Source organism: Dromiciops gliroides, chromosome 1 (assembly GCF_019393635.1).
Source record: "Dromiciops gliroides isolate mDroGli1 chromosome 1, mDroGli1.pri, whole genome shotgun sequence".
NCBI classification, from domain to species: domain Eukaryota; kingdom Metazoa; phylum Chordata; class Mammalia; order Microbiotheria; family Microbiotheriidae; genus Dromiciops; species Dromiciops gliroides.
In genome coordinates this window covers 630,478,451-630,504,484 of record NC_057861.1, presented here as the reverse complement: position 1 = coordinate 630,504,484, position 26,034 = coordinate 630,478,451, and the positions used below count along the sequence as shown (strand labels likewise).

Sequence of the window (26,034 nt, the reverse complement as noted above, 5' to 3'; positions counted from 1 at the left end):
TTATCAGTACATGCAAGTCCTTCCAGGTTTCTCTGAAATCTGCCTGCTCATCATTTCTTACAGCACAGTAGAATTTCATTACATTCGTATACTACAATTTGTTCAGCCATTCTCCAGTTGATAGGCAGCCCCTCAATTTCCAATTCCTTGCCATTTGGATAAGCTTTTATCTTTTTCTGTTTGTATCCAGAGTACTGGGCACATAAGATTGTAGATTTAGAACTGGAGGAAATTTTAGTGGCCATCCTCTCATTTTAAAGGTGAGAAAACTGGAGCCCAGAGGGGTTAAGTAATTTGTTTAAAGTCGTACAGGTAAACTACCTGTATGACCTTAGTGACAGAGGAGCTTTATAAATGCATTTGAAATTGATTAAGTAAAAATTAATTGGTTGCTGTTTGCAAATGAAGTGTTTGTTTACTTTTTTCAGATACCAATTTTGTCTTAGGTGGCTACAAGACTGAACAATGTCCAAAGCCACCTCGCCTCTGTCGTCAGGGTTATGCTTGTCCACACTATCACAATAGTAGAGATCGAAGACGAAATCCCAGGAAATTCAAGTACAGGTGAGCTATTTTATACAATTGTATAACAAAAGAACATGGATTTATTGATGTTCTTTCCATCTAAAGAGCTTGGAGCACTTTTAAGATATACTAATTTCTCTTCAGAAATATTTTTATACACAGTGCTTGCTTTATGTAAATTCTTATTATGCAAACTCACCTTTATGTAAAGAATTCTGAAAGAAATCCACATTTTAAAACAACACACAAAAATACTATGTTAACTTTACAGTAGAATACTGTGTGTGCTCTCTTTGTTCCTGACCCTTGGCTCAGCACTTTGTGTCCTCTCAGTCCCCTACCCCTCAGAACCCTCTCCAAGTGAAAGCAAAAGAGCAGACAGTAGGAGAAACCCCACCAGCAATGGATGGGGGCTTGACTTGAGACCTCCAGTGTGCATAGAGAGGAAACTTTTGCCCTGATCTGCCCATCCACCTGCATGTCTGTCCCCAGAGTGTCGTCTTCCATCTGTCTGCTCTCTGGTACTGAGTATCTTTCCCTGGTTCATATCTGTCCCTGACACCATGTACACTGTGTGTCATTCATTCTGGTCAGGCACCCTTGTGGCTGGCCCTGGCTCATTCATGATCTTTCTCCTGTTATTGCTTCTGTCCTCAGTTCTCATGTGTCCTTGAACCATGTGCCAGCCCCCTCCCTCCATGAGCATGGGGCCCCCTTCCTCCCTCATTCCCTTCCCCATGTCCTAGGGCAAATTTGCATTATATAAAAATCATTTTAAGTAGAGGTCTTTTGAACAGTTTATTTGCAAAAAGTGAGAACTGTCTGTATTATTAAAAAGGCTAGGAGGGGGCAGCTAGGTGGTGCAGTGGATAAAGCACTGGCCCTGGATTCAGGAGGACCTGAATTAAAATCTGGCCTCAGATACTTGACACTTAGTAGCTCTGTGACCCTGGGCAAGTCATTTAACCCTCATTGCCCTGCCCCTACCCCCCCTTCTCCCCAAAAAAGGCTAGGGCAGCATATATTTGTATTTAATTAGCTGTGCTCATCTTCTATGTCTCTGTGCTTCAACTTCCTATAATTTCCCTTTAGGATTATCTTAATGCTCTCCATAATTTCATAAGTTGTTCTTTCATAGTTAGTATATTGTTTTGCTCATAGTTGACTCTCAAGAAATTTTTGTTGATAGCATTAATATTTCTTCTTAAACATTCATTATTATAACTTGACTCATAGTTTGTTAATTTTTTGTGCCATGGTCATATAACCACTGGACCTGTGATTTCCTTGGTTTAAGAGGAACCTTCATGAAGAAAATTTATACATCTGCTTTGCAATTTGTGATCTTAGAGAATTGCTTGGGGCCCTGAGAGATTAAGTGACTCACTCAAAGTTGTACAGCCAGCATATGCCAAAGGCAGGATTTGAACCCCAGTTCTTCCTGATTCCAAGGTTATAATAGAATTTAAACTGGTCTCCCTGCCTCTAGTGGGATCTTTTTCCAATCCATCCTTCACACTTCTGTGAAAAAATTTTTCTTAATTCATGACTTTATTCACTTGTCCAAAATTCCTAGTGCTTTCATACTGCCTATATGAAAAATTCAATTAAATTCAACAATTATTTATTAAGTACACATGCTCTGGCAGTTCCTATATAGGTAGTGGGAATTAAAAGACAAAAATTTAAAAGACCTTCCTCTCAAGGAGCTTGCATTCTATTGGAAATAGTACATGCACAAATAAGTATAGTCAATATGTGACAGCTGAATACAGAGTATTTTTCAGTGGGGGTGAATTGGGGAGAGGTAAGAGTACTCATTTCTGGGGAATTGGGAAAGGCCTCCTGAAAGACATAGCACTAGAGCTGAGCCTTGGGTGGGGCCTAAGAACTCCCTGAGGAAGAGTTGAGGACAGAGTGCATTTGAGGCATAAGGCAACATATCACCTGTGCAAGGAGGAAATTAGGACAGTAAAAGGTTGGGGTTCAGACCAGCTAGTAGGCTGGCCAGTATGGTAGTGATGTAGGCTGTGTGAAGGGAACTTCCATGAAATCAAGCTGGACAGGATTGTAAAGGACTTTTACTGTTAAACTGAGGATTTTACATTTTCTTTTAGAGGCAATAGGGAGTGACATACTAAGACCTAGTCTTTAGGTATATTAGTGTGGCAGCTGTGTAAAGAATGGATTGGAGAGGAGAGAGACTGGATGCAGGGAAAACAGTTAGGAGGCTGTTATAACAGTGCAGGTGAGAGAGGTCAAAAGATCTGCATCATCTAACACAGTGGGAGGATATGCATGCATCCTGAATGAAGATATCCAAATAATTTGAGAAGTTGAACCATGGAGGAAAATGTCCTCAAACCCCAATTTCTCTTCCACTATAAGCTTCAATAAGCCCATCAAATTAATCACAATAAAAGATCATGCTGGATTCCTTGGGTATACAGAGTTTCTTATCTCGATTTATAAATTTAGTGCAACAAATTTTGGGAATGAGGAATGTCTCTGTCTCTCTGTCTCTCCCTTCCTCCCTCCCCCCTCCCTCTTCTCCTTCCCTAACAGGCCAGGCTGGAGAAAATGGGGAAAAAAAAGCTAAAGTCAGACTCCAGTCATTAAATCATTTTAGAAATTTTCTTATCTTTCTTATTCTGACTATTTTTTGCAGTGATTAATTCCCTTTTTCACTGACATTTACAGACAAGAAAATTAAACTAACAATTATGTGTTGACAGTGGATAGAGCACTGGCCCTGGAGTCAGGAGTACCTGAGTTCAAATCCGGCCTCAGACACTTAACACTTACTAGCTGTGTGACCCTGGGCAAGTCACTTAACCCCAATTGCCTCACTTAAAAAAAAAATTATGTGTTGGATATACTCACTCATAGAAACAAAGGGAAGAAAAATTAGAAAGTTCTGAGCCAACTTTATCAACTCCATACCTTAGCTTACAATTTCCTTTGCTTCTTTCTCCATTCACCCAGAAGTTAGATGATGGGAAAAGGTTTGGGTAACAGGTAGCTCTTATGTTGGAATTAATCTATTATTGTTTTGCTTTGTTAAGTTTTCACTTCAAATTTGATGGTTGTTTATTCTGTCACTAAAATGGTGGCATTGTAGAAAGAGTCAGGAAGACCTCATTTCAAATCCTGCTACAGATACTCACTAGCTGTGTGATCCTGGGCAAGTCCCTTAACCTCTGTGCATCAGTGTACTTATCTATAAAATGGGGATAACAATAGCACCTACTTCACAAGGTTGTTATGAGAATCAAATGAAATAATATATATAAAGTACTTTGCAAACCTTAAAATCTTATATAAATGCTGTTATTATTATCATCATGTTCATTATCCTCTCCCTTTGATCCCACTGTACACTCTTATATTTCTCAGATTCCAAGCCTGAGTCCGATAAATTTTTTTCTTCTCCACTTTTGCTAAAACTGCTTGCATATTTTCTTAGCAAGTTGGGTGAGAGCTCCCACTTTATTAGAAGAATAGATGTAGTACTTGGGTGGGAAAAGTACCACCATTCCATAATGAATTGGTTGGGGACAATTGAAAGGAATTATAGGGGTTATTGCTGTCCTGCCCAGGCATTTTCAGTGCTTTTTTTCTCTCTCTCAACATACTTTTCTATCCATTACTGGATAGCAGGAGGAGTTGAAGGGCACTCATACTTCCAGTATACTGTTGGACTCACTAGACTGTATCCCTACTTCCCCATACTTTCTAGTATCATGCCAGACTGGATTTTTTCCTCTGATGTATTTTTTCTCCCTTCTTAGCAAGCTTTTAAATATTAGTGCCACAGTAGATAGACAAAAAGTTCCATTTGTAAGACTAATTGTTTTGGTCTTGGGTTGAACAGATTCCTGTGGTCTGAATGTATCCCTTGTTGCCTTCTCACTTTCTACCGTGCATATATCACATTATACTTATTTGTGTACATGTTATATTCCCTCTTAGTAGATTGGGAGTTCCTTGAAAGAGCTATCATTAAACATTTTTTTTTAAAATAAAGAAAGTGCTATCATTTTTCATCTTTAGTGTTTCTAGCAACTAATAGTGTCATTATAAGTATATGTTTAATACATGTTTGTTGAGTTATTAAGGGGCTTGTCTAAAGTCATATTGACAGTGGGGATAATTTAAAATCTCATTAATAATTAAATTAATATAATGATTTTTAAAATCTCCTCACTTTACATATAATAATTATTTTCTAGGCTCTTTGCTCATATCTTTAAGCTACTTCCTAACTATCTCTCAAGAAGTCTCTTTTAATAGGGCATATGTTGGCATGTTAATTTTATTCAGAGACATTCAAATGGTATATTTAGCTGACTATAATTTGATACCTTGGCAACTTAGTAACACTTACTAGAAATTTATATTTAGAAGGATCCAGCCCTTCAAAAGGAAGAAACTATATTTTCTTCCTACTGTGGAAAAATTCCTTTTCTATTCCTCCATGAACCCTCTAAAGATTTAGTTCAATATCATATGTATTGCATTTGCAATAATCGGTTTTCCATTATGAAAGTTTCCCTTAAGGATTCATACATTACAAATAGGGGCAACAATGTGTACTCTTATAGTAGCTCCAAGAGAATTATTGCAGGAGCAAGCTCAACACTTAATTTTCAGTAGTGGGAGAGATCAAGACATGTCTATTCATATGTTAGTGATAATATCCACTGCTAGCTTTTTTTTGGGGGGGTAAGGCAATTGGGGTTAAGTGACTTGCCCAGGGTCACACAGCTAGTAAGTTGGCAAGTGTCTGAGATTGGACTTGAACTCAGGTCCTCCTGACTCCAGGGCCAGTGCTCTATTCACTGCGCCACTTAGCTGCCCCCAGTGCTAGCTATTTTTAATCCAAATCGAACAATCCCTAGAGGAGCACTGTTGTTATTTTCATGTGGTTAGAAAAATTAAATGGCAATTTAAAAATAGATGTAATGATCATGTAATCTTTACTATATTTAAGTCTACATATAAGAACTGAATTAGTTCAAATTTCCTTACTTTTTAAAATAATAGATTTTTGTTGATATCCTTTGTTTTTACAGTTGCTTAAATTTTTCCCTGTATCTCTTTCCTTCTCTCCTCACCAAGGGCCTTCCCTTTGAGACAGATATTTTTTAAAAAAAGAAAAAAGATGAAGTAAAGAAGAAAAAAAAATAAAAGTGATATATGGGAAAAACCTGATATAATATGCAGTGTTCTCCTCTTTACCCCTTCTCAGAGCTCTTCTTTGGAGCCACACTTGTTCTTTATAGTTTTATAATATTGATTTAAAAAAAAAGTTTTGTAGGTGTTATTTTTTCCTCTATACATTGTCATGATATTATGTTTATTGTTTTCCTGGCTCTGCTTTTTCATTTGTTTGTGTAATTTTGTGGTGGAATGTGAGACTTCGAGAAACCCAAAGACCCTAACCCCTAAAGAATCCTTAAACTTTAGACATTGAAACCAAAGTTTCTAGAAATGAAAAAATAATCCCTGTTTCCCACCTCAGGAATGTGATGTTGCCAGGACACATAGACTGACTGGGGTCATGCAGACCCTGGGATATTTGGAGAGTCCCAGCTATGATGTAAACACTGATAAGCATATCCATGTCTGCAAGGACGATATGCAAGTTCCATACATTCAAGATACGGAATTTTTTGCAGGTCAGCAAGATGTATACGTCATTCTATCCCTGAACACCCCTTCTTGGTAGTTTTGCAATCTCATTCTTCCTGGTATGAAGCCTTCTTTGTTCAAAACTGTATAAAAGGTGAATTTTCCTTTCTTTCTGTGACACAGTCTCCATCATGACTCTTTCTCGGCCATATATTCCTCTATTCTAATAAATTTCTCTATTTTACAAGATTCACTGTGAGTCTGCCCATTCTTTGGGTGAGTTAGCCCCCTGAACCACCTCTCATGTCAATTTTTTCCATACTTTTCTGAATTCCTGATGTTTAGTATTTCTTCAGCACAGTAATATTTTGTTATATTCTTGTACACAATTTGTTTAGCCACTCCCTAATTGATGGGCATCTTCTTTGGAGTCTAGTCACAAGAAAACAATCTTTCTGATCCTGAAGGAGGAATTGGGGGGGGGGGGAGGTGGAGAGGAAAGAAAAGAACTTGGATTGTTTTTATTTAGTCGTGTCTGACTCTTCATGACCCCATTTGGGGCTTTCTTGACCAAGATACAGCAGTGGTTTGCCATTTCCTTCCCCAGCTCATTTTATAGATGAGGAAACTGAGGCAAACAGGGTTAAGTGACTTTCCCAAGGTCACATATCTAGTAAGTATCTGGGGCCAGGTTTGAAATCAGGAAGATGAGTCTTCTTGATGCTAGTCCCTGTGCTCTGTCCTAGTTGCCTTCAGCTTTCTTTGCATAATTCCAAATTGCTTTCCAGGATGATTGGGCTGATTTTACAGTTCCTTCAGCAATAATCAGTATGCCAGTTTGACACAATCCTTTCATCATTCACTATTCCTATCTTTTGTCTTTTTTTTTGTTTGTTTTGCAGGGCAATGAGGTTTAAGTGACTTGCCCAGGGACACATAGCTAGTAAGTGTCAAGTGTCTGATGTTAGATTTGAACTCAGGTCTTCCTGAATCCAGGGCCAGTGCTTTATCTACTATGCCACCTAGCTGTCCCCCCCCCCCCCCAGTGCTTTACTTTTGTCATTTAAAAAAAAATTTATTGAAACCTCATTGTTGCTTAGATTTCCATTCCATTAGTGAATTGGAGCATTTTTTGGTTAATAGTTTGAGGTTTTCATTTTAGAACAATTTGTTTATTTAAGTAACAACAAAGAAGGTCAGCGTTGCTGTGCTGTGGGTTATGTGTCAAAACAAATGGATAGAAAATGGACGGGATGAGGGGACATTTGAAACTGGGAAACAGCAGCAGGCCTTGCAGTAGTTCAAAGTTAAGTGATGAGGGTCTGCACCAGAATGGTGGCAGTATCAGAAGAGAGAAGGGGGTATATATGAGAGATGTTATGAAAAAAGAATCGACAGGACTTGACTGTAGATTGAAGGGATAGGGTGAGAGAAAGTGAGGAGTTGAAAATGACATGTAGGTCTTGAGGCTGGCTGACTGGGAATATGGTAATGCCAGTGTTCTTACACTTTACTCCCCTACACATACCCCACAATCCTTGATAGTAATGAGTGCAGCTAGGTGGTACAGTGGATAGAGCACTGGGACTGGAGTCAGAAAGATTCTAATTCCTGAATTCAAATCTGGCCTCAGACACTTAGTAGCTGTGTGACCCTGGGCAAGTCACTTCATTTTGTTTGCCTTAGTAGTTTCTTTATCTGTCAAATGAACTGGAGAACGAAGTGCCAAACCCCTGCAGTATCTCTGCCAAGAAAACCTCAACTGGGGTCATGAAGAGTCAGACATAACTGAACAACAACAACTTGATATTAATACAGAAATTAGGAATAGGGGGAGGTTTGGAGAGAAAGATAAAGAAGTTCAGTTTTGGACATGTTGATTCAAGGTATCTACAGGACACCCAGTTCAAGATGTTAAATAGGCAGTTGGAGAGACGGGACTGGAGATCAGGAAAGATCTTGGGGTAGAACCTGAGAACTGATAATAATCATAATAGAGATGATTATTGAATCCTTAGGAACTGATGTGATAATCAGGTAAGATAGTGCTGTGGAAGAAGACAAAAAGGTCCAGTCCAGAGCCCTGGGCAATACTTATCATTAGTGGGTGGAGATCTAGGGAAAGAGACTGAGAAGGAGTGGTTTCAACTGGTTAGGAGCACCAAGAGAGAGCAGTATCATGAAAGCTTATATGAGAGTTATATAAGGAGAAGAGGGTGATCAGTAGTGTTAAAAGCTACAGAGAGATGAGGTTTAGAAAAGACCATCACATGTGGCAGTTAAGAGATCATTGTTAACATTGGAGAGTACAATTTCAATTCAGTGATGAGGTTAGAAGCCAGACTGCAGAGTTTAGAAGATAATGAGGAAAGGAAGTAGAGGCACTGGTTAAGAATTCATCTCCCCCGGGGCAGCTAGGTGGTGCAGTGGATAAAGCACCAGCCCTGGATTCTGGAGGACCTGAGTTCAAATCCGGCCTCAGACACTTGCCAACTTACTAGCTGTGTGACCTTGGGCAAGTCACTTAACTGTCATTGCCCTGGCCCCCCCGCCCCCGCCCAGATTGAACTTTTCCTTGTGGCAAAAAAATAATAATAATTAAGCAAAAACATTCCATACAGTGATCATTTCTGACTCTTTTTATATATATATATATATATACACACACACACACACATACAAAATATACATATATACACATATATATAAAAACACTCTTCTCACAGTCCTCTGCCTCTTTTTAAAATTATTTAACCTTTATTATTATTATAATTTTTTTTAACAGGGCAATGAGGGTTAAGTGACTTGTCCAAGGTCACACAGCTAGTGTCAAGTGTCTGAGGCTGGATTTGAACTCAGTTCCTCCTGAATCCAGGGCCGATGCTCTATCCACTGCGCCACCTAGCTGCCCCCATTATTATTTTTTAAATAAACAGTTTTATTTAAAGTTTTTAGTTCCAAATTCTGTTCATCCTTTCCCTTCCATTCCCCCTCACTGAGCAATCAGTGAGCAATTTGATATAGGTTATATATGTGCAGTTATGTAAAACATTACCATATTAGTCCTTTTGTACAAGAAAACTTGAATAAAAGAAAAAAAATAAAGTGAAAAATAGCATGCTTCAGTTTTTGTTCAATCAATATCAGTTCTTTATCTCTGGAGGTGGATAGTATGCTTCTTTATTAGTCTTTTGGGATTGTCTTGGATCATTGTATTGCTGAGAATAGTTAAGTCATTAATAGTTCTTCATCAAGCAATGTTGCTGTCTTTGTGTGAAATGTTCTCCTGGTTCTGCTCACTTCACAATATACCAGTTCATATAAGTCTTTCCAGGTTTTTCTGAAATCATCCTGTTTATCGTTTCTTATAGCACAATAATATTCCATTACAGTCATCTTTTGAGAACTGTATATTCTTATCCTTTCATTACTTATCGATTGGGAATGCATATTTGTGTCAATTCCCTATTTATTTTAGAGATCATCTTTGTCATTCAACTTTCATGAGGTTCCTTTTCCTTGTTTTTTTTTGATTCACCTTTTAAACACCATGACCACCGCTGTCCCCATTCTTTGTTATAATTTTTGTCCAAATGATCCTATTTTTAAAATTTTATTTTGCATCTTGAACACCCCTGGAAATGACTTGATTTATAAGGTCGAAGTGTTTCTTTCTTAATTTCATTTAATAGTATTTAACTTTTTTCCAATTACATGTAAAGATAGCTTTTAACATTCATTTTTGTAAGATTTTGAGTTTCAAATTTTTTCCCCTCAACCCAAGATAGCAAGGAATCTGATATAGATTATACATGTACAATCATGTTGAACATATTTCCACATTAATTATGTTGTGAATGAAGAATCATTACAAAAGAGAAAAACCACAAGAAAGAAAAAACCAACAACAGTGAAAATAGTATATACCTCAATCTGCATTCACACTCCATAGTTCTTTTTCTGGATGTGGAGAACATTTTCCATCATGAGTCTTTTGGAATTATCTTCTTATAAATTTATTGCTGAGGAGAGCTAAGTCTATCACAGTTGATCATCACACAGTGTTGCTGTTATTGTGTACAGTGTTCTCCTGGTTTTGCTCACTTCGCTCAGCATCAGTTCATGGAAATTCTTCCAGGTTTCTCTGAAATCTGCCTGCTCATCGTTTCTTACAGTGTAGTAGTATTCCATTACATTCATATATCACAACTTGTTCAGCCATTCCCTAAGTGATGGGTATCCCCTCAGTTTCCATGAAGTATTTCTTTTGTAATCTTTTTTCCCCCCTCTAGTTCCAAAATCTCTTTTCCCCTTCATTAGTTGAAATACTCTTTCTCTTTATCCTGGTTTTTTTCTTTTTGTTGTTTATCTTCTTTTAAGACTTAGAGTGTTTACTGATTGTATTAGCCCTTCAATGGCCCCTTTAGGACATACCTTCCTTTAGGTTTTTGAAACATAGCAGGAACTTTATTCTGCTTAAGTACTTCATTCCGTAGTCTTTGCTCCTGGATTTGTTGCATAGTAATAAAAGACAATCAGTTTCTCCTCTCAAGTTCTAGATAGGAATAAAGTATTGCCTTTTTTATTATTTGTAGTTTATTTCCTTATGACTCTGCCTTACATGTTGGAGGAGAAATCCCTTTGTGTTCAGAGATACAGATATATAAAATACTGTATTTATTTCATTTTTTATGTATAGGACTTGAAGTGATATGCTTAGATTAGTATAGACCAGATAGGCTCATCTTAGTAAGTCAAAAGTTTTTGATGTTAGAGAATATCTTGAGACAAACTGACTTTGTTGAATTGAAGGAAAGAAATTTGATTTTTTGGATAGAAAACTCTTGGAAAGAACCTCATTCGCCAAAGGTAGTAATTTTTAATTTTTTTAAATTTTTGTTGAGGCAATTGGGGTTAAGTGACTTGTCCAGGGTCACACAGCTAGTAAGTATTAAGTGTCTGAGGCTGGATTTGAACTCAGGTCCTCTTGAATCCAGGGCCAGTGCTCTATCCACTGCGCCACCTAACTGCCCCAAGGTAGTAATTTTTAATAAATCCAGACAAATAATATTAAAGTTGTCAAGCAGGTCAAGAAAGTAATATACTGATTTTTCCTTTCTATAAATTTTGGTTTTATTTTAAAAGTTTTTTTTTTCAGATTGTAGGCTTGAAAGTTTCAGACTTAAGCTTTAAAAATCTTTAAATTTAAGGATTGAAAAAGTATTCAGTCTCTCACCACTAACAAGTCTAGAGAAGTAGTATAGACATTTCTTCTAACTCCAGGCTCCTAAAGATATTTAACCAACCCTAGAAAATGTTTCCTATTTGATTGCTTAGTAAAGACACAGATTAGAATGTGCTGAGTATATGAGAAATTTGTGTTTTGTTAGGCTATTTGACCATTTAACTTTCTTTTTCATCTTAATGAGAGAAATATTCTTCTTTTTCATAAAAGTATTTTATTATTTTCCAGTTACATGTAGAGATAGTTTTCAACATTTGTTTTATAAGATTTCTAGTTTCAAATTTTTCTTCCTTCCTCCCCCCTCCCTAAGACAGGAAGCAATCTCATATAGGTTATATATGTACAATCACATTAAACATAGAGAAATAATATTTAATTCATTTATTTGTTTATTTTTGTGGGACAGTGAGGGTTAAGTGACTTGCCCAGGGTCACACAGCTAGTAAGTGTCAAGTGTCTGAGGCCAGATTTGAATTTAGGTCCTCCTAAATCCAGGGCCAGTGCTCTATCCACTGGGCCACCTAGCTGCCCCCAAGAAATGATATTTTAAAAGAATTTGTAATGAAAAGTTATAAGAATTCTTAAAGCTACTTCTTTTTGCTTATTCCACTGGTTTGATGATATCCCATTAATCTAGTGTTAATCTACTGATAACATGGGTGGGTCACGCCCCCAAATGTCTTTATCTATGTATTTATAGACTTTGATATAGCAAATTATATAAATGAGTGACATTTTCCTTTCTTGTTTTTCAGTAATTTTTTTTCCTCCTTCCAGGTCCACTCCATGCCCCAGTGTAAAACATGGAGATGAATGGGGAGAACCTTCAAAATGTGAAAGTGGGGATAACTGTCAGTATTGTCATTCTCGTACTGAACAACAATTTCACCCCGAGGTAAGAATTGTACTATTTCATTCTGATGTAAAAAAGTTGGAGCAGTAGTGTCATAAAACATAATGGCAAGACTGAAAGACCTCATATGTTTGCACTGCTCAGTTATGGCCTCCAGCTCAAACTTGATCCTATGATTGTGAAGAAAGAAAGGTGAAGCCAGAGTAAACACCTGAAGAATATTCAGCAAGATATTGAAAACCATACCCATTTCACCATAAACAAAAATAACTACTTCAGTATTGCTTAATGATGACTCAGTGCTTGTTGTCTGCCCTTGGGGATAGAGATGAACCAAGAATGTTGATGGGTGAGGGATTCCTTATTGTCATGTTGCAGATGGCATAGGACAGCAGGCAGGCCAGGACTGGAAGCCTAGTGAAGTTTTATGGATGCCACACCTCAGACAGTTAAGTTCAGTGTTTCAGTTAGTAAGGAGAGAAGAAAGTGAGCATTATAAATTTCAGAGAATAGAATATAAAATCTAGGAGAACAGCAAAGTCAGGAAGGAATAAGTCAGTCAATGAGTGATGCTAACAGAATTATCACTTCTACCTTATAGTAGAGACTGTTTGCCCTCTACTTTTTTTGTTGTCGTTTGTTCTTTTTGAGCAGGGCAATGAGGGTTAAGTGACTTGCCCACTGTCACAAAGCTAGTAATTGTCAAGTGTCTGAGGCTGGATTTGAATTCAGGTCCTCCTGAATCTAGGGCCAGTGCTTTATCCACTGCGCCACCTAGCTGCCCCCCCCAACTTTGTTTTTATGTTTTCTTCTAGGGGTTTATATTTTGATGGAACGGGACATGGAGGTTTCTTTGTGTATCTAGTACAATGTTTAACATGTAATAAGTGCTAAATAAAGGATTGTTCCTTGATTGACTCCGGACCATAAATATTGATTATGGACAGAAAAAAAATCTTGCCGGTGAATCTTACTATATAAGGCAGGGCCAGAAGTTAGGCTTATCTTGTAAGTACTTGCAAAGTCGGAAAGGTATAGTGAGAAGAGAGCTGGATTTGGAATTATGACTTGGATTCACATTTCACTTTTGCCACTTGTTACATGTGTGACAGCCTCCTCTTGGTAAAAGAAGGAGGGGTTAGAATAGATGAGGTCTAAGGTCCCTTACAGCTTTAAATATGTAATTTTTTGAAACCATACTACAGAGAGTATTTAAAGGTGGAATGGATGTTAAAATCTGACCAGGTGGGGGCAGCTAGATGGCGCAGTGGATAAGGCACCGGCCCTGGATTCAGGAGTACCTGAGTTCAAATCCGGCCTCAGACACTTAACACTTACTAGCTGTGTGACCCTGGGCAAGTCACTTAACCCCAACTGCCTCACCAAAAAAAAAAAAATCTGACCAGGTATTGTGAAACTTGGCCTTTCAGGTTTGCTGTATAACCTGTAGCAGCATTTATTTGCATAGTGAGAAAGGCTATGTGTTACAATTTTTTTTTGGTGGGGCACTGAAGGTTAAGTGACTTGCCCAAGGTCATACAGCTAGTAAGAGTCAAGTGTCTGAGACCAGATTTGAACTCAGGTCCTCCTGAATCCAGGGTTTATGCTTTATCCACTGTGCCACCTAGCTGTCCCATATTATTATAATTTAATGTTTATTATGAGAATGTATTTATAGTTGAAATCTTTTTACCAGATTAGAATTTTACCAGTATATCATACATTGCTATAAAAAATGCCCAAGGATTCTAGTTTAAAAGCTATGGATCATTCACTGGATTTTACAAAACAGTAGACTATAGAGCCAAAAATGATATTGCCATTAGAATTATGTTTACCTTTTCCTTATCTAAATTTCAAATATTTTAATAAGTAGTTTTTATCTTAAAATTAATTAAGCTAACAAAAAATATTTAAATGAATATTTCTTCTTGCTAAGCAGAATAGTTTGATATAGCCCTTGGGTTGCAAATATATGAAAGACATTTGACTAAGCAGATGACATTTGCATATTTTGTTGGGGAGAAGCTGATGGCAGCAAAATTCAAATTATTTTTTAAAAAATAAAATAAAACTGGTAGAATAATGCAGAGAATTTCAGGAACATGGTAATAACAGCATATACTATATTGCAATTAAAGATGATTTTTCATAAAATTATTTCTAAGAAATGTTATCTTGTACTTTATTTAGTGAATTGATTGAATGTATTCAATTTCTTTTTTCTAGATCTATAAATCTACAAAGTGCAATGATATGCGACAAACTGGGTACTGCCCTCGGGGTCCATTTTGTGCTTTTGCACATGTTGAAAGTAAGCAAAAACTAGAATTTTTAATATTATTCATGTATTATTTAATTTTAGCTCAGTTTCAAATGTTTCAAATGTAGCAGGAATAATACTTCTCCAAAACCAGTGAAAAAACTGTTAATATTAACTTTCCCTTGACTTTAACAAATGTTTTATCTCCTTGTTAGTTGGAGAACAGCCTGGCAAACCTCATAACTGGCCTTGGTATAAAGAAGACCTGGGTTAGATGCCAGTTTCTGAACCATACTGGCCATGTGACCCCAGGTAGCTAGCTCATTTAATCTCTCAGTGTCCACTACAGCTCTCTCAGACTATGATTGTGGAACACAGGTGCCTGATCTATATTTGTGGAATTCATCAGAGAATTCCTTATACACATGAAATCATAAGCCCAGTATTTTAAAATTAGCTATCTATAAATTTTATTTTTTCAATTACAGGCTGTTTTGTGGAAGTTCTCTTTGCCATTTATTTTCTTATTAAGTATATCTCATGAGTGCCATGGCAAAGAAGGTTGTTGAAAATTCATCTCTAGTCATTCTGAGGAAATATAACATGGTGTTTTGTTAAGATTAGTTAAATAATTTGGTTTCTTTCATCAGGCACATATTGGTCTTAAAGTGAAGCTTTGGCCCAACTTTGTCGCATATATATGATTCAGGTTGCTTACCAAACCTATATTCTACACTCAAATAATGGATCAGTCCTAGGATCATTTTTAGAGTTAAGTTTGCACAGCAGTATGAGAATGAATTCACAGCCACAGCCACAGCCACTTGGGAATCCTCCACATCACTCCCAGGGCTAATCTGAGTTACTTTGGTCTGGTTTGTTCCCTTTGATCCATTGTCTCTGTCCTCATTCCTTCTGCGCTATCTCTTACTCCCCTGAATACAGAGCTGGGTTTCTGGATAACTTGTACTTTGCCTCTTTTGCATGGTGACCATTGTGTGCTGCCTGGATGATTTCACTTTATATCCATCTTTTTGCCCTTTGCAGATAATAAAATAAAGGACTCCTTAAACTAATAAAGAGATTTCTTAAAACCCCAGGTTGGCTCTTAATAAGCTAGAGAGTAAAGACAACTTTTGCTTCCCCTTTTTATGGGGAGGACTTTTCCATAAGAGAGAACCTTTCCATAATGTTATCACATTTGACCCCAGAGTCCACAAAAATCAATAGATAACAGAAAAGCTACTGAATAAGTTTGAGGGATTTTGTCATTTGGGAGTAAAGGATTTCTTAGTCTTTCTAATTCGAATATTTCTGTATTAGTATTAGTCCAGTAAAAGATCAGTATAACTCTAAGCTAGAGCTTGCCAAATAATAAATTTGTAACTTAGTAAATCTTATTTTGTTTGCTGCTGCTAAATTATTATGGTGTCAGCATCATAAAATCATAGTAAGCCTTTATTTGTTTTTTTCTTTTATATTTTGAGATGGGGTCTCCTTATCTCACTCTGGCTGGAAGTACAGCAGCCACTTGGCCCTATCCCAGTACTGATCCACGTAGCAGCTGTAACCTACTCTGTTTTTACAATCTGGGCTAATGCACCTTCCTTAGCCAGATTGCTGATCTTCTACTACAGTGGATTCAATGTACTTGTGCTGACTTAGTGCAGAGACCTGATTAACTTTAGTCCTGCTGTAGCATGGAACTCTCCATCTCTAGACACCTGCCTTAGAAGCAGGGACAGCATGCGCATGTGCACCACCATCCTGTGCTGCCAGCATGCTTCAAGCAAATGTTATAATTAGCCTCCTGTTAGCTTAATTATCTAAGACTTTAAATAAATCATCGTAATTACCCAAATAAATAGAAAGCATAAATAATTGTATATTATTTTAATATGTGATACACTCACACTGATGCTAGCAGTTGGCCATCTGCATTGTACAGAAATTGTGAATAGACTTTTTCTTTCTCAGATGTTGCTACTGAAAATAGATGAGTTTATTAAACCATGCTAGCATTGAAAACAAATTAGTTCAGTAGATCAGTACAAACACGAAGGTTATCATGGCCATTTTGGTGGTAGAAGTGTTTTTTTCCTAAAGAGACTAAAGAGCCCTAGTTTTGGAGGAACTCTGATTTCAAAATTGCAGAATCAGATCCAACTAAGTCAAATTTCATTGTCCTGGTTTTCATCTTAGCAGAATGTGCGTTTACATTTTGAGATAGACTATATGATGTTGTATTTAAAGGCCTCACCTCTAAAGAAATCATGGATATTTTTATTAACTACTTTAATAGGAAAAGATAAAAATATTCTTAAAGAAGTTATTTATGTATGCTAGATATTTTTGGTTCCTTATCTGTGGCTGTTTAGAAAAATGTTGTTCAAATGGTGAGAATACATTATCTTATTACCTGATTTGTTGTAATTTCCTTCAACAGAGGATACCATGAATGTAGTTATGATGCAAAACAGTGGTCAGTCAAAGCCTGGTGCTCACATGTTCTCAGCAGAGAGTATAGGAATCACAAATGACTGGAACTGCCATGATCCAAATTCCACAAACAACATTACAAATAATAATGGGCAGCCTGGAAATGTAAGTGCCTCTCAATGTATTCTCTGCAAATAGTAGAATTTCAACCAAGTTGATCTTTTGCTTTAATATGTTAAAGTAGAGAAGAACATATATTTATGTGTATGTATATGTTACATGCATGATTTGGTATGACCCTTCTCATCTGGAAGGGTCACAGGAAAACATCTTCCTGATACAAACTATTCTTCTTTAGATTGTCTGTTTACATGTAGCCAGAAGTTAGAGTCCTTTGGTGGCTGCTTATATTTGGTCTTGGACCTAGCAGTTTGGCAGCCTCAAAAAAATAGATGCATGGAAGTCTCCTTGCACTTCCCTCTTAAGTGGTCATGAGGATCCAGGGAGTGGCAGAATTGTTGCAACTGGACTGTCCCTAACCTACATTCTACCCTTTCAGGTCTGTGGTCCTGGTTACCAGAAGAGGGCAGAACTATTTGTTTGTGAATGATGAAGGAATAGTTTTCTCATCCTTCAGTCTCCTCCCCAACCTACTGGGCCTACTCAGCCTTATTGTTCTATTATCTTAATTATCATTTATTAGCCAAACTCAGTCTGCTCACCTCTCATATACAAATGTGTGTGTGTGTATATGTTTGTATGTACATATACACATATATTTTCCAAGCTCTTCTTTGTAAATCATCTGGTGCCCAATTCATGGGCACATATTCCTTATAGGAAAGATACATGTGTACATACTGATTATTAGAGGTAATTACTTTGTTTTCATATGCACACACATTCACAAATATATATGAGCTGAGAGGGCTAACTCTGTTTAACAAATGGAATTAGGTAATAGAAATAAATACATATGTATTATATAAATGAGCATAACACATATCAATTGTTTCGGCTGTTCCTACCCTCACTGACTAAGAATTCAGAACCCCTGTTTTCAATGCATGTAGACAGAATTGAAGCAGTAGGTATCTAGAAGTTTGTTCTTCAGGTATTATCAGGATTACCTCAGTCCTAAATGTTTTCAAAGATGATAGATGATGCTTATTGTCTTTATTTGGTGGGGAGGACTGAGAGGAGGGTATAAGAAAAATTTGTGCATGGTGCTTTTCTGTATTCATCTAATTTTGATTTTACTACAAATTTCATTTGTGAAAATCAACTTTAATAATGAATTAAATAGTTTGTATGTTGGAGGTTAACTTTTAAAAGTGGACAAAAATCCATATCCCAAATGCAATAGTTATCCTCTTTCAATATATTATTCTTTTAAAGTAGGTGTAATAGGGGGTAGCTAGGCAGCACAGTGGATAAAGCACTGGCCCTGGATTCAGGGGGACCTAAGTTCAAATTCGGCTTTAGACACTTGACACTAGCTGTGTGACCCTGGGCAAGTCACTTAACCCTCATTGTCCTCTTCCCCCCCCCCCCCCCCCCAAAGTAGGTGTAATAATCATCTGTGAATTAGATGTCAGCTGATATAGCAAAGGAAATCCTGTAGTAATATGTAGATCATTTGGATTTGGATTTGGGAGGGATCTGGATATTCTGAAGTTCTTTAGGTTTCTCTTTTCTCCTTTATTTCTATTTCTGTTGAAAGCTCTGGAACTTCCCCATACTCTCCCAATTCAAACCTCATCATGCCAATATGTATCTTACCCATGCTGTCTTTTTTGTTTTTTTTTGTGGGGCATGGGGGTTAAGTGACTTGCCCAGGGTCACACAGCTAGTAAGTGTCAAGTATCTGAGGTTGGCTTTGAACTCAGGTCCTCCTGAATCCAGGGCCAGTGCTTTATCCACTGCGCCACCTAGCTGCCCCTTGCCCATGCTGTCTTAATGCCTCTGTCAGCTCAGTAACACATCTTTCCTCACAGTCTTCAGAATAGTCCCTGTCATTTTGAGATCCGTAGGTGGCAGGGTTCAGATATGCAAGATTCCACTGTTTTTCTAGCAAGAAAAGATTGTTGGCTAATTAATACATGAATCAGGTCAATAAATTAAATTTAACAGATACTTAAGTGCTTGATATATGTCAAAGTATGGATAGACATTGAATCTTTTGGTTGGTAACTTAAATTTTCCAACGGAAAAATAACTTTTTTTGCAGTGGATTTTCCTAACACTATAATTTGCCAATTGAAAGTAATTTGAAGAACTAATCATAGTTATGCCACTTCTTTATGTAATAGTTATGCCACTTGTTTATATAAATACTAGTTTCTTTTCAACTTAAAACCAGCCTATTTCAAAATTAATAAAAAAGAAATTGGTTAAAAACATGTTCCTTTTTATCTTCTTCAGCTCAGCTGTAAAGTAGATAACACTTGAGATGGATTTGGTCTGTCTTTATAAGAAAAGAAACATGGGTATTAGTGACTCTTTAACACTAATTAAACTTAACTATGCTACACAAGTAGGCAAAAAAGATATTAAAATTCAAGTTATTAGTATTTTGTAGTTGTCATATAAAAGAAGGTCAAAACAGTCAGTCTTGGCTTTTTAAATGCTTTTTTCTTTTTTTTTTTTTGGTGAGGCAATTGGGGTTAAGTGACTTGCCTAGGGTCACGCAGCTAGTAAGTGTCAAGTGTCTGAGGCCAGATTTGAACTTGGGTTTTCCTGACTCCAGGGCTGGTGCTCTATGCACTGTGCCACCTAGCTGCCCCTTAAATGCTTTTTCTTAAGCTGGGGTAAAATTGCTTTAAGATGAGCAAAATCCATCATTGATTTTTTAACTGAAATTCAAATTAGTGAAAACCTCCAATTAATTTATTTCTTGTCCTTTGCAAAAAACAGAGTGGCACATGATAGTTTGTTTTATTAGGCATTTATCTTCAAAATCAACATCTAATCTGTAGCTAATACAGTTCTGTCCAAACTGGTCTAACTTTTTCTATATTACTTATATTATATCCTATAAGTATTACAGTAGATATTGGAAAGATGTAATTATAATACTTCATTTTTGTTAGCAATTTATTTATTTAAAAAAAATTTTTTTTTGTTTTTGTTTTGGCGGGGCAATGGGGGTTAAGTGACTTGTCCAGGGTCACACAGCCAGTAAGTGTCAAGTGTCTGAGGCCGGATTTGAACTCAGATACTCCTGAATCCAGGGCCAGTGCTTTATCCACTGCGCCACCTAGCCGCCCCCTAGCAATTTATTTTTACAAATTATTTATAAACATCAAGAAGCAAGACTGTCTTCAGAATTATTTAAATTTTTTAAAAGAATTGCAGCAGGCAAATATTTATAACAACTTACCATTTGCTTTTTTTCCTCTTTTGTTTATCCATTCACTTTTATATTTGTATACATATTTTTATTTTTCTATTGTTGTAATGAATGTTATATTTTAGTTATTCTTTGCTGAGCATTTTCACCATTTCCTGTATTTCTGCTTATTTTGCATATTCCTAATTTTCTAGCTCACCTGAGATTTTAAATTATCATTATAAAGATCCAATGATGCATAGCAAACCCTTAATAAATATTTGTTGAATTTATTGAGTCATTTGGAAATTCAGCATACTAAATTTGTATAGCACTTTCATGCTTTTCTCATTTCTAATTGTAGGGTCATTTGCCGTCAAGGAAGATTTAGTTGGATTTAGTATACTGTGGCAATAACTAAGGCAGTAAAATACACTATCAGGATTGAAAATCTTTTTAAAATGCAAGAGTTTAAAGAAAAAGCATGTTCTGCTTGACTCTTTTAACTAGAAAATTCAGTTTCAACCCAGTGAACTAATTTTGAATCTTGATTCTGTCACCTACCATATTAGCTGTCCCATTTAGCTCTGTTTTCACTAGCATACCTTTGTGTCTTCTTGCATATATAGTTGATAAAAACATTGAATAAGATAGGCCTAAGTATAGATTCCCCACAAGTTGACAAGAATTCATTAATTAGACCTAGTTTTTCAACTCTTTATAAATTATTGTAACCATACTGTCAACCAGCCCATATGCTCATGAGATATTTCAGTTTTTAGTAAGGCACCCCACAGACATGCTACACCTTTGGCATTCTCATGATCTGTTATCCTAGTAACTGTACCAAAAATGAAAATAAGATTAGTTGCCATATTTCTTATTGAAAAGATTTTATAATTTTTACATGAGGAAAATCTAAAAGGGTAATGAAAACTTAAGTCTTGAAGTCCTAAGTTACAAAACATCTTTGTGCTTAAAATGGTATAATTCTATTTGATTTAGAGTTGTGTTACTGTTCTGATGATACTAGGGTGTTATAACCCTATATTATAGTACTTAAGGGTCTTAAGTTTTATTTTATCCTTTAAATATCCCATTTTCAAAATTGTGTTGAGAATGTAAATGTAGCCTGGTCATTTTCTCTCTCTCTCTCCTATTTTTTTTTCCTTATCTCCCAACTATCAAAGCTCAGACTTATTATAACTCAAGAAAAAGTTTAAAACGGGAGTTATTGGTTTAGTATTAAGTGTTTTGAATTGTTCCCCAAAACATATAATTGCAATTTCCTTTTTTTTAAAATGGAATAAATGGCCCATGATTTTTAGAAATAATTAACTTACACACATTTTAGACATATGTGCTTTTTATTTGGGATTACAGTACTTCATGCACACTTTTTTTTAAGGCATACACTTTTGAGAAATATTTTTATAGAGAACATGATCTTTTAGAATAACAGTTGTGTTCCTTGTTCTGACATATTACACCTAGAGCACAAGGTATTACATTATTCTGTGGAGGGTTGAGGGAAGAACACCAAGTAGAGTTTTGTGATGAAAATTTGAATGGTTTAACTTTTTTTCCTTGAAACTAGCCTTCTCCTTAAGTGATAAAAATATTAACTAAACCCCTCCCTGCAAGAAATTAATTTGTTATGATTCTCATTTATAACCACACAAAAACCAGATATTAATTCCATGAGAAAACTAAATGTTGTAATAGAAAACAACTTGGTCCCATTTGTAAGGCAGTTTTTTTGTGTATTGTGCAAACCTTGCCTCTTGAGTTCATGTCTTGTGCATATAAAACCTAAGCTGTGCATGACATTTTTTTTTTCAATTACGAGCACCATGTTTTACAGAACATTAGTCAAGTGGGAAAGGCCTGGGCAGATACATTATGTGTTCTTTGTATTCTTCCTTAGATTTCCTGTTCCAATAGTCCAACAGTTACATCAAGCTCTGGTAGCAGTAGTTCCTTGTCTCCTATTGGACCCCTTTGTAGGCAAAGATCATTAGCAAATGGTGGTTTATGTTCAGAATCTACCACATCAGGCGTTTCTTCACCAACTTCTAGCTATCCAAAAGCACCAGGTTTTGAACGAGAGGATCAGGTATGTCAATAAAATGAACATTGACAATAAGTGAAGAAGACATGTTTGCTGCTTTTTATTTTTTACTTATAATAATGTCTTACATTTGATAACTTGCAAAATAATCAAACTTGATTTCAGTCTGTTGGTGTTCAAGTAAGTCTTGGTGGTGGTGATAAAAAGCTCAGCCTTGGGACCCTATACAGCCTTTTCAAAATAAAAATTTTTAATTTGCTTTTAGAAAACAGTTTCATATATAAATGCCCCCTTGGGGGTAGCTAGGTGGCGCAGTGGATAAAGCACTGGCCTTCGATTCAGGAGGACCTGAGTTCAAATCCGACCTCAGACACTTAAAACTTACTAGCTGTGTGACCCTGGGCAAGTCACTTAACCCCAATGGCCTCACCAAAAAATAAAATAAAATAAATGCCCCCTCAAGTTTATATTGTACATTCATTTATATCAGTGATATATCTGAAAAGAAAATAGCATAGATGAGATTTGACCTCAGATAACCTCTGTCTTTCTATAGTTTTGAGTTGTGGTTCTCTACAATTGGGTCCCTGAGAGACACTTAGATTGCATTCTGTCCTTAATAGAATTTACTCTAGTTATTTCTGAGGCCTATTTTATGTTACTGAGCAAGGGATTTGTTATACTATTCTGAGGTTCTTGATCTTTTTTATGTTATAGACCCCTTTGGCAGTCTGATGAGGCCTATAACCCCTCTCAGAATAATGTTCTCAAGTGTATAAAATAAAATGCAAAGGGTTACCCAAAAACCCAGTCATGTTGAAATGCAGTTATCAAAGTATTAAAGAAAGAGAAAGGAAGAAACAGAGTTCATGGACTTTAAGAATTAAGACACTTGGTTTTATTGTACATTTACATCTTTGTATTGTCTTTGTACAATACCTATTTACTCTCAACCCATCTATTGTCTTTTCTTCTGATCCTTAGGATGGTTTCAGTCATTTTAGAGATCTATCTAGGTGGCAGGGTCCAGATATTTAAGAATCCAGTTTATATCTGCATTCTCCTGCAAAATGTACAATTCACGTTTTCCTATGGTACTACTATTAAGTAAAAAAATGTACAGTGTCTTAAAATAGTTAGGCTGAACATAAAATAAAAACAAAAATTACTCATGTTACCACAGTACATGGAATATTTAGCTTTAGAAAATATTGCCTATGACATGAGCCAAACAAGCAGCAGAAAATTAGTAAATTTCAGTTGACCTTTTTTTGGAAGGGGGGGGGGAGGGTTTATTATGTAGAAAGTTTCATACCTGAATTCCTAATTTTTTTTCCTATTTAAAAGGAGGAGAGAAAAGCAGTAGATCCACTGATGAATGCTTTTTGAGATACCTGCATACCACAGTGTAGAAACAACTTAAGACTGTTCTCATAAAACTAATATTAATCAAACACATACAATTGTCTCACCTGAACAGTAACACAACTGTAAACTTTAATTATAAGTTTAATGCAGGACTTCTTCATTGAATACTTAAAAGTATGAGTATTATGGCTTATTTCAGATTAGTTTATTATTTGTGTGATTTAGGGCAAATCACACAAGACTTTAAAATCGTCAATGAACTTTTAGTTGGGTAAGCTAAATAATCTTCTTCAGTCATAGAAGATATAACTACCATTTAAATGATTGAAAAGATTAAGTGTTCCCAACTAAAACTCTCCATAGAAAATTTTAAACTATTACTTTTTCTGACTAGAAGTAACTTGGAAGTTCTTTCTTAGCCCATTCTTTCAACAGGGTTAAACATTTTCCTACTAATTCAATTTTCCAAATTTGGAGATATTGGGTGAGGAAATAGGTATAGTACTAATTAGTTACTATTGCTAGCTAATTAACCTTACATTAGGTGGAGTTAAGAAATTTAAATCCAGTGTTCTAACAATAGAAGACATGACCTATAGTCATGATATTGAAAGCTGTGAAAATAAGACTAAGGGTCTTTTTGGATAGTGCCTGAAGAAGCATTTTGGTTTTAATGTAACCTAAACATCATTTTGGCAATATAATTTTATAGCATTTTGGGTCATTTTTAGAAGATAGTAGAATTAAATTCATAATAGTAAGCTACAGTCCCAGTCCTTTTGAGATGTTATTTCTGCTATCTTGGACAATGTTGTAGCCAAAAATTGTTTTTCTTACGTTCTTGAAAATCTTTCCTACTCAGGAATATATTTAGTGTGAAAATTGGAGTTTCAGAATATTCATAAAAATGAATTCAGTCTTTGAAGAACCAACAGTTTTGCCATATAATAAGATTTAAAGGAATAGAACTTAATGATGACCTCGCTGTTTTCTCTTCTGCTCAGTTAATATCAGCTTTTCCCACAGAAGAGAAATTAGAGCATATCAGCTCTATATATGTAACTATCAGCTACAAAGGTCACCTCTCCTTTTTCTTTAACTGGGAGATTTTAGGAATGTGTGTGGAAAGAACATAGTTTAGAAAACTCTCAGCTATTCTTAGTCACTTAGAATAATTACTAATTGGTTCATAATTTGGCTTATGATGGGAGAATCAGATTAATAAATTTGACGAAGAACTTTTGGCTATTCCGATTGGTCACCATCTTTCTTTAAACCCAAATACTAGGGGTCGGTGGCACTATTAGACTTTATTTCTGGCTATTGTACAATTGCAGAAATTCCTGAATCTTTGGAAACCCCATCCTCTACCTATACATTGGGTTTTCCCCCACTACATGCCCTACATGAACAACTCTTGATCATTCTTTGTGACTGTGTAACTAACTTACTTGACAGTTATTTATTTTTGATACAATATAGGAGAAATTGTAGTGGGCACATAGGTTCCATCTACTTTGGCCAAGTTGCCCAGCTGATCCCTTTTTTTCATAACCTTGGTGAAATGAGGTAAAAATGACAAGAAACTGAGGGCAACTAGGTGATGCAGTGGATAAAGCCCCGGCCCTGGATTCAGGAGGACCTGAGTTCAAATCCGGAAACAGATCCATGATACTAAGGAGTTGTATGACCCTGGGCAAGTCACTTAACCCTCATTGCTCTGTGTCCCCCCCCCCCCCCCAAAAAAAGAAACCTCACTCTTGCCTTTTAATAGAAGAGCTGATGGAAGCAGAGTTGTATATTCATGGAAGTTTTGTCTCTCCTACTATGAGAGCTCCTTGAGGACAGAAACTGTAGTTTTATCTGTGTGTGTGTGTGTGTGTGTGTGTGTGTGTCCTTGTCCCTCAGTATTTAATGTGGTGCTTTCACATCAGTGTGTGTGTGTGTGTGTGTGTATCACACACACACATACATATATACACACTATATATTACTATGCTAGGTATTGGGGGTACAAAGATAAATGTTAGAGATTCTGTCCTAAACTAATAGTTTTATGAGAAGAAGGAAAAGTAGTTAAGTAACCATGAGGCAGTTTTCACGATAGATGGATAGATATAGAGATATAGGAGATAGAGATCTGTATCTCCCTGATATTTATGTAGATAGATAATAAGGGTGTTATCTCCATTTTACATGTGATGAAACAGAGGCTTAGAGACATTTTGTAATATTCTAGGGATCACACAGCTATTAAGTATTAACAGTGGGATTCAAAGAATCATTGATCTGGAGCTGGAAGGGA

General features: G+C 36.2%; 1 protein-coding gene across 3 annotated transcripts in view; it reads left to right on the top strand.

Moving 5' to 3' along the window:
• Positions 1 to 26,034, top strand: part of UNKL (unk like zinc finger) — a 124,284-nt gene that overhangs the window by 49,117 nt on the left and 49,133 nt on the right. For 2 of the 3 annotated variants that reach the window (XM_043969392.1, XM_043969383.1), the window contains exons 5-9: positions 429 to 564; positions 12,182 to 12,299; positions 14,487 to 14,571; positions 16,967 to 17,124; positions 22,218 to 22,406. In XM_043969392.1, the coding sequence (XP_043825327.1) occupies positions 429 to 564; positions 12,182 to 12,299; positions 14,487 to 14,571; positions 16,967 to 17,124; positions 22,218 to 22,406 (686 nt within the window). The remainder of the gene's footprint in view (positions 1 to 428; positions 565 to 12,181; positions 12,300 to 14,486; positions 14,572 to 16,966; positions 17,125 to 22,217; positions 22,407 to 26,034) is intronic. The other variant, XM_043969398.1, reaches the window with a different exon arrangement.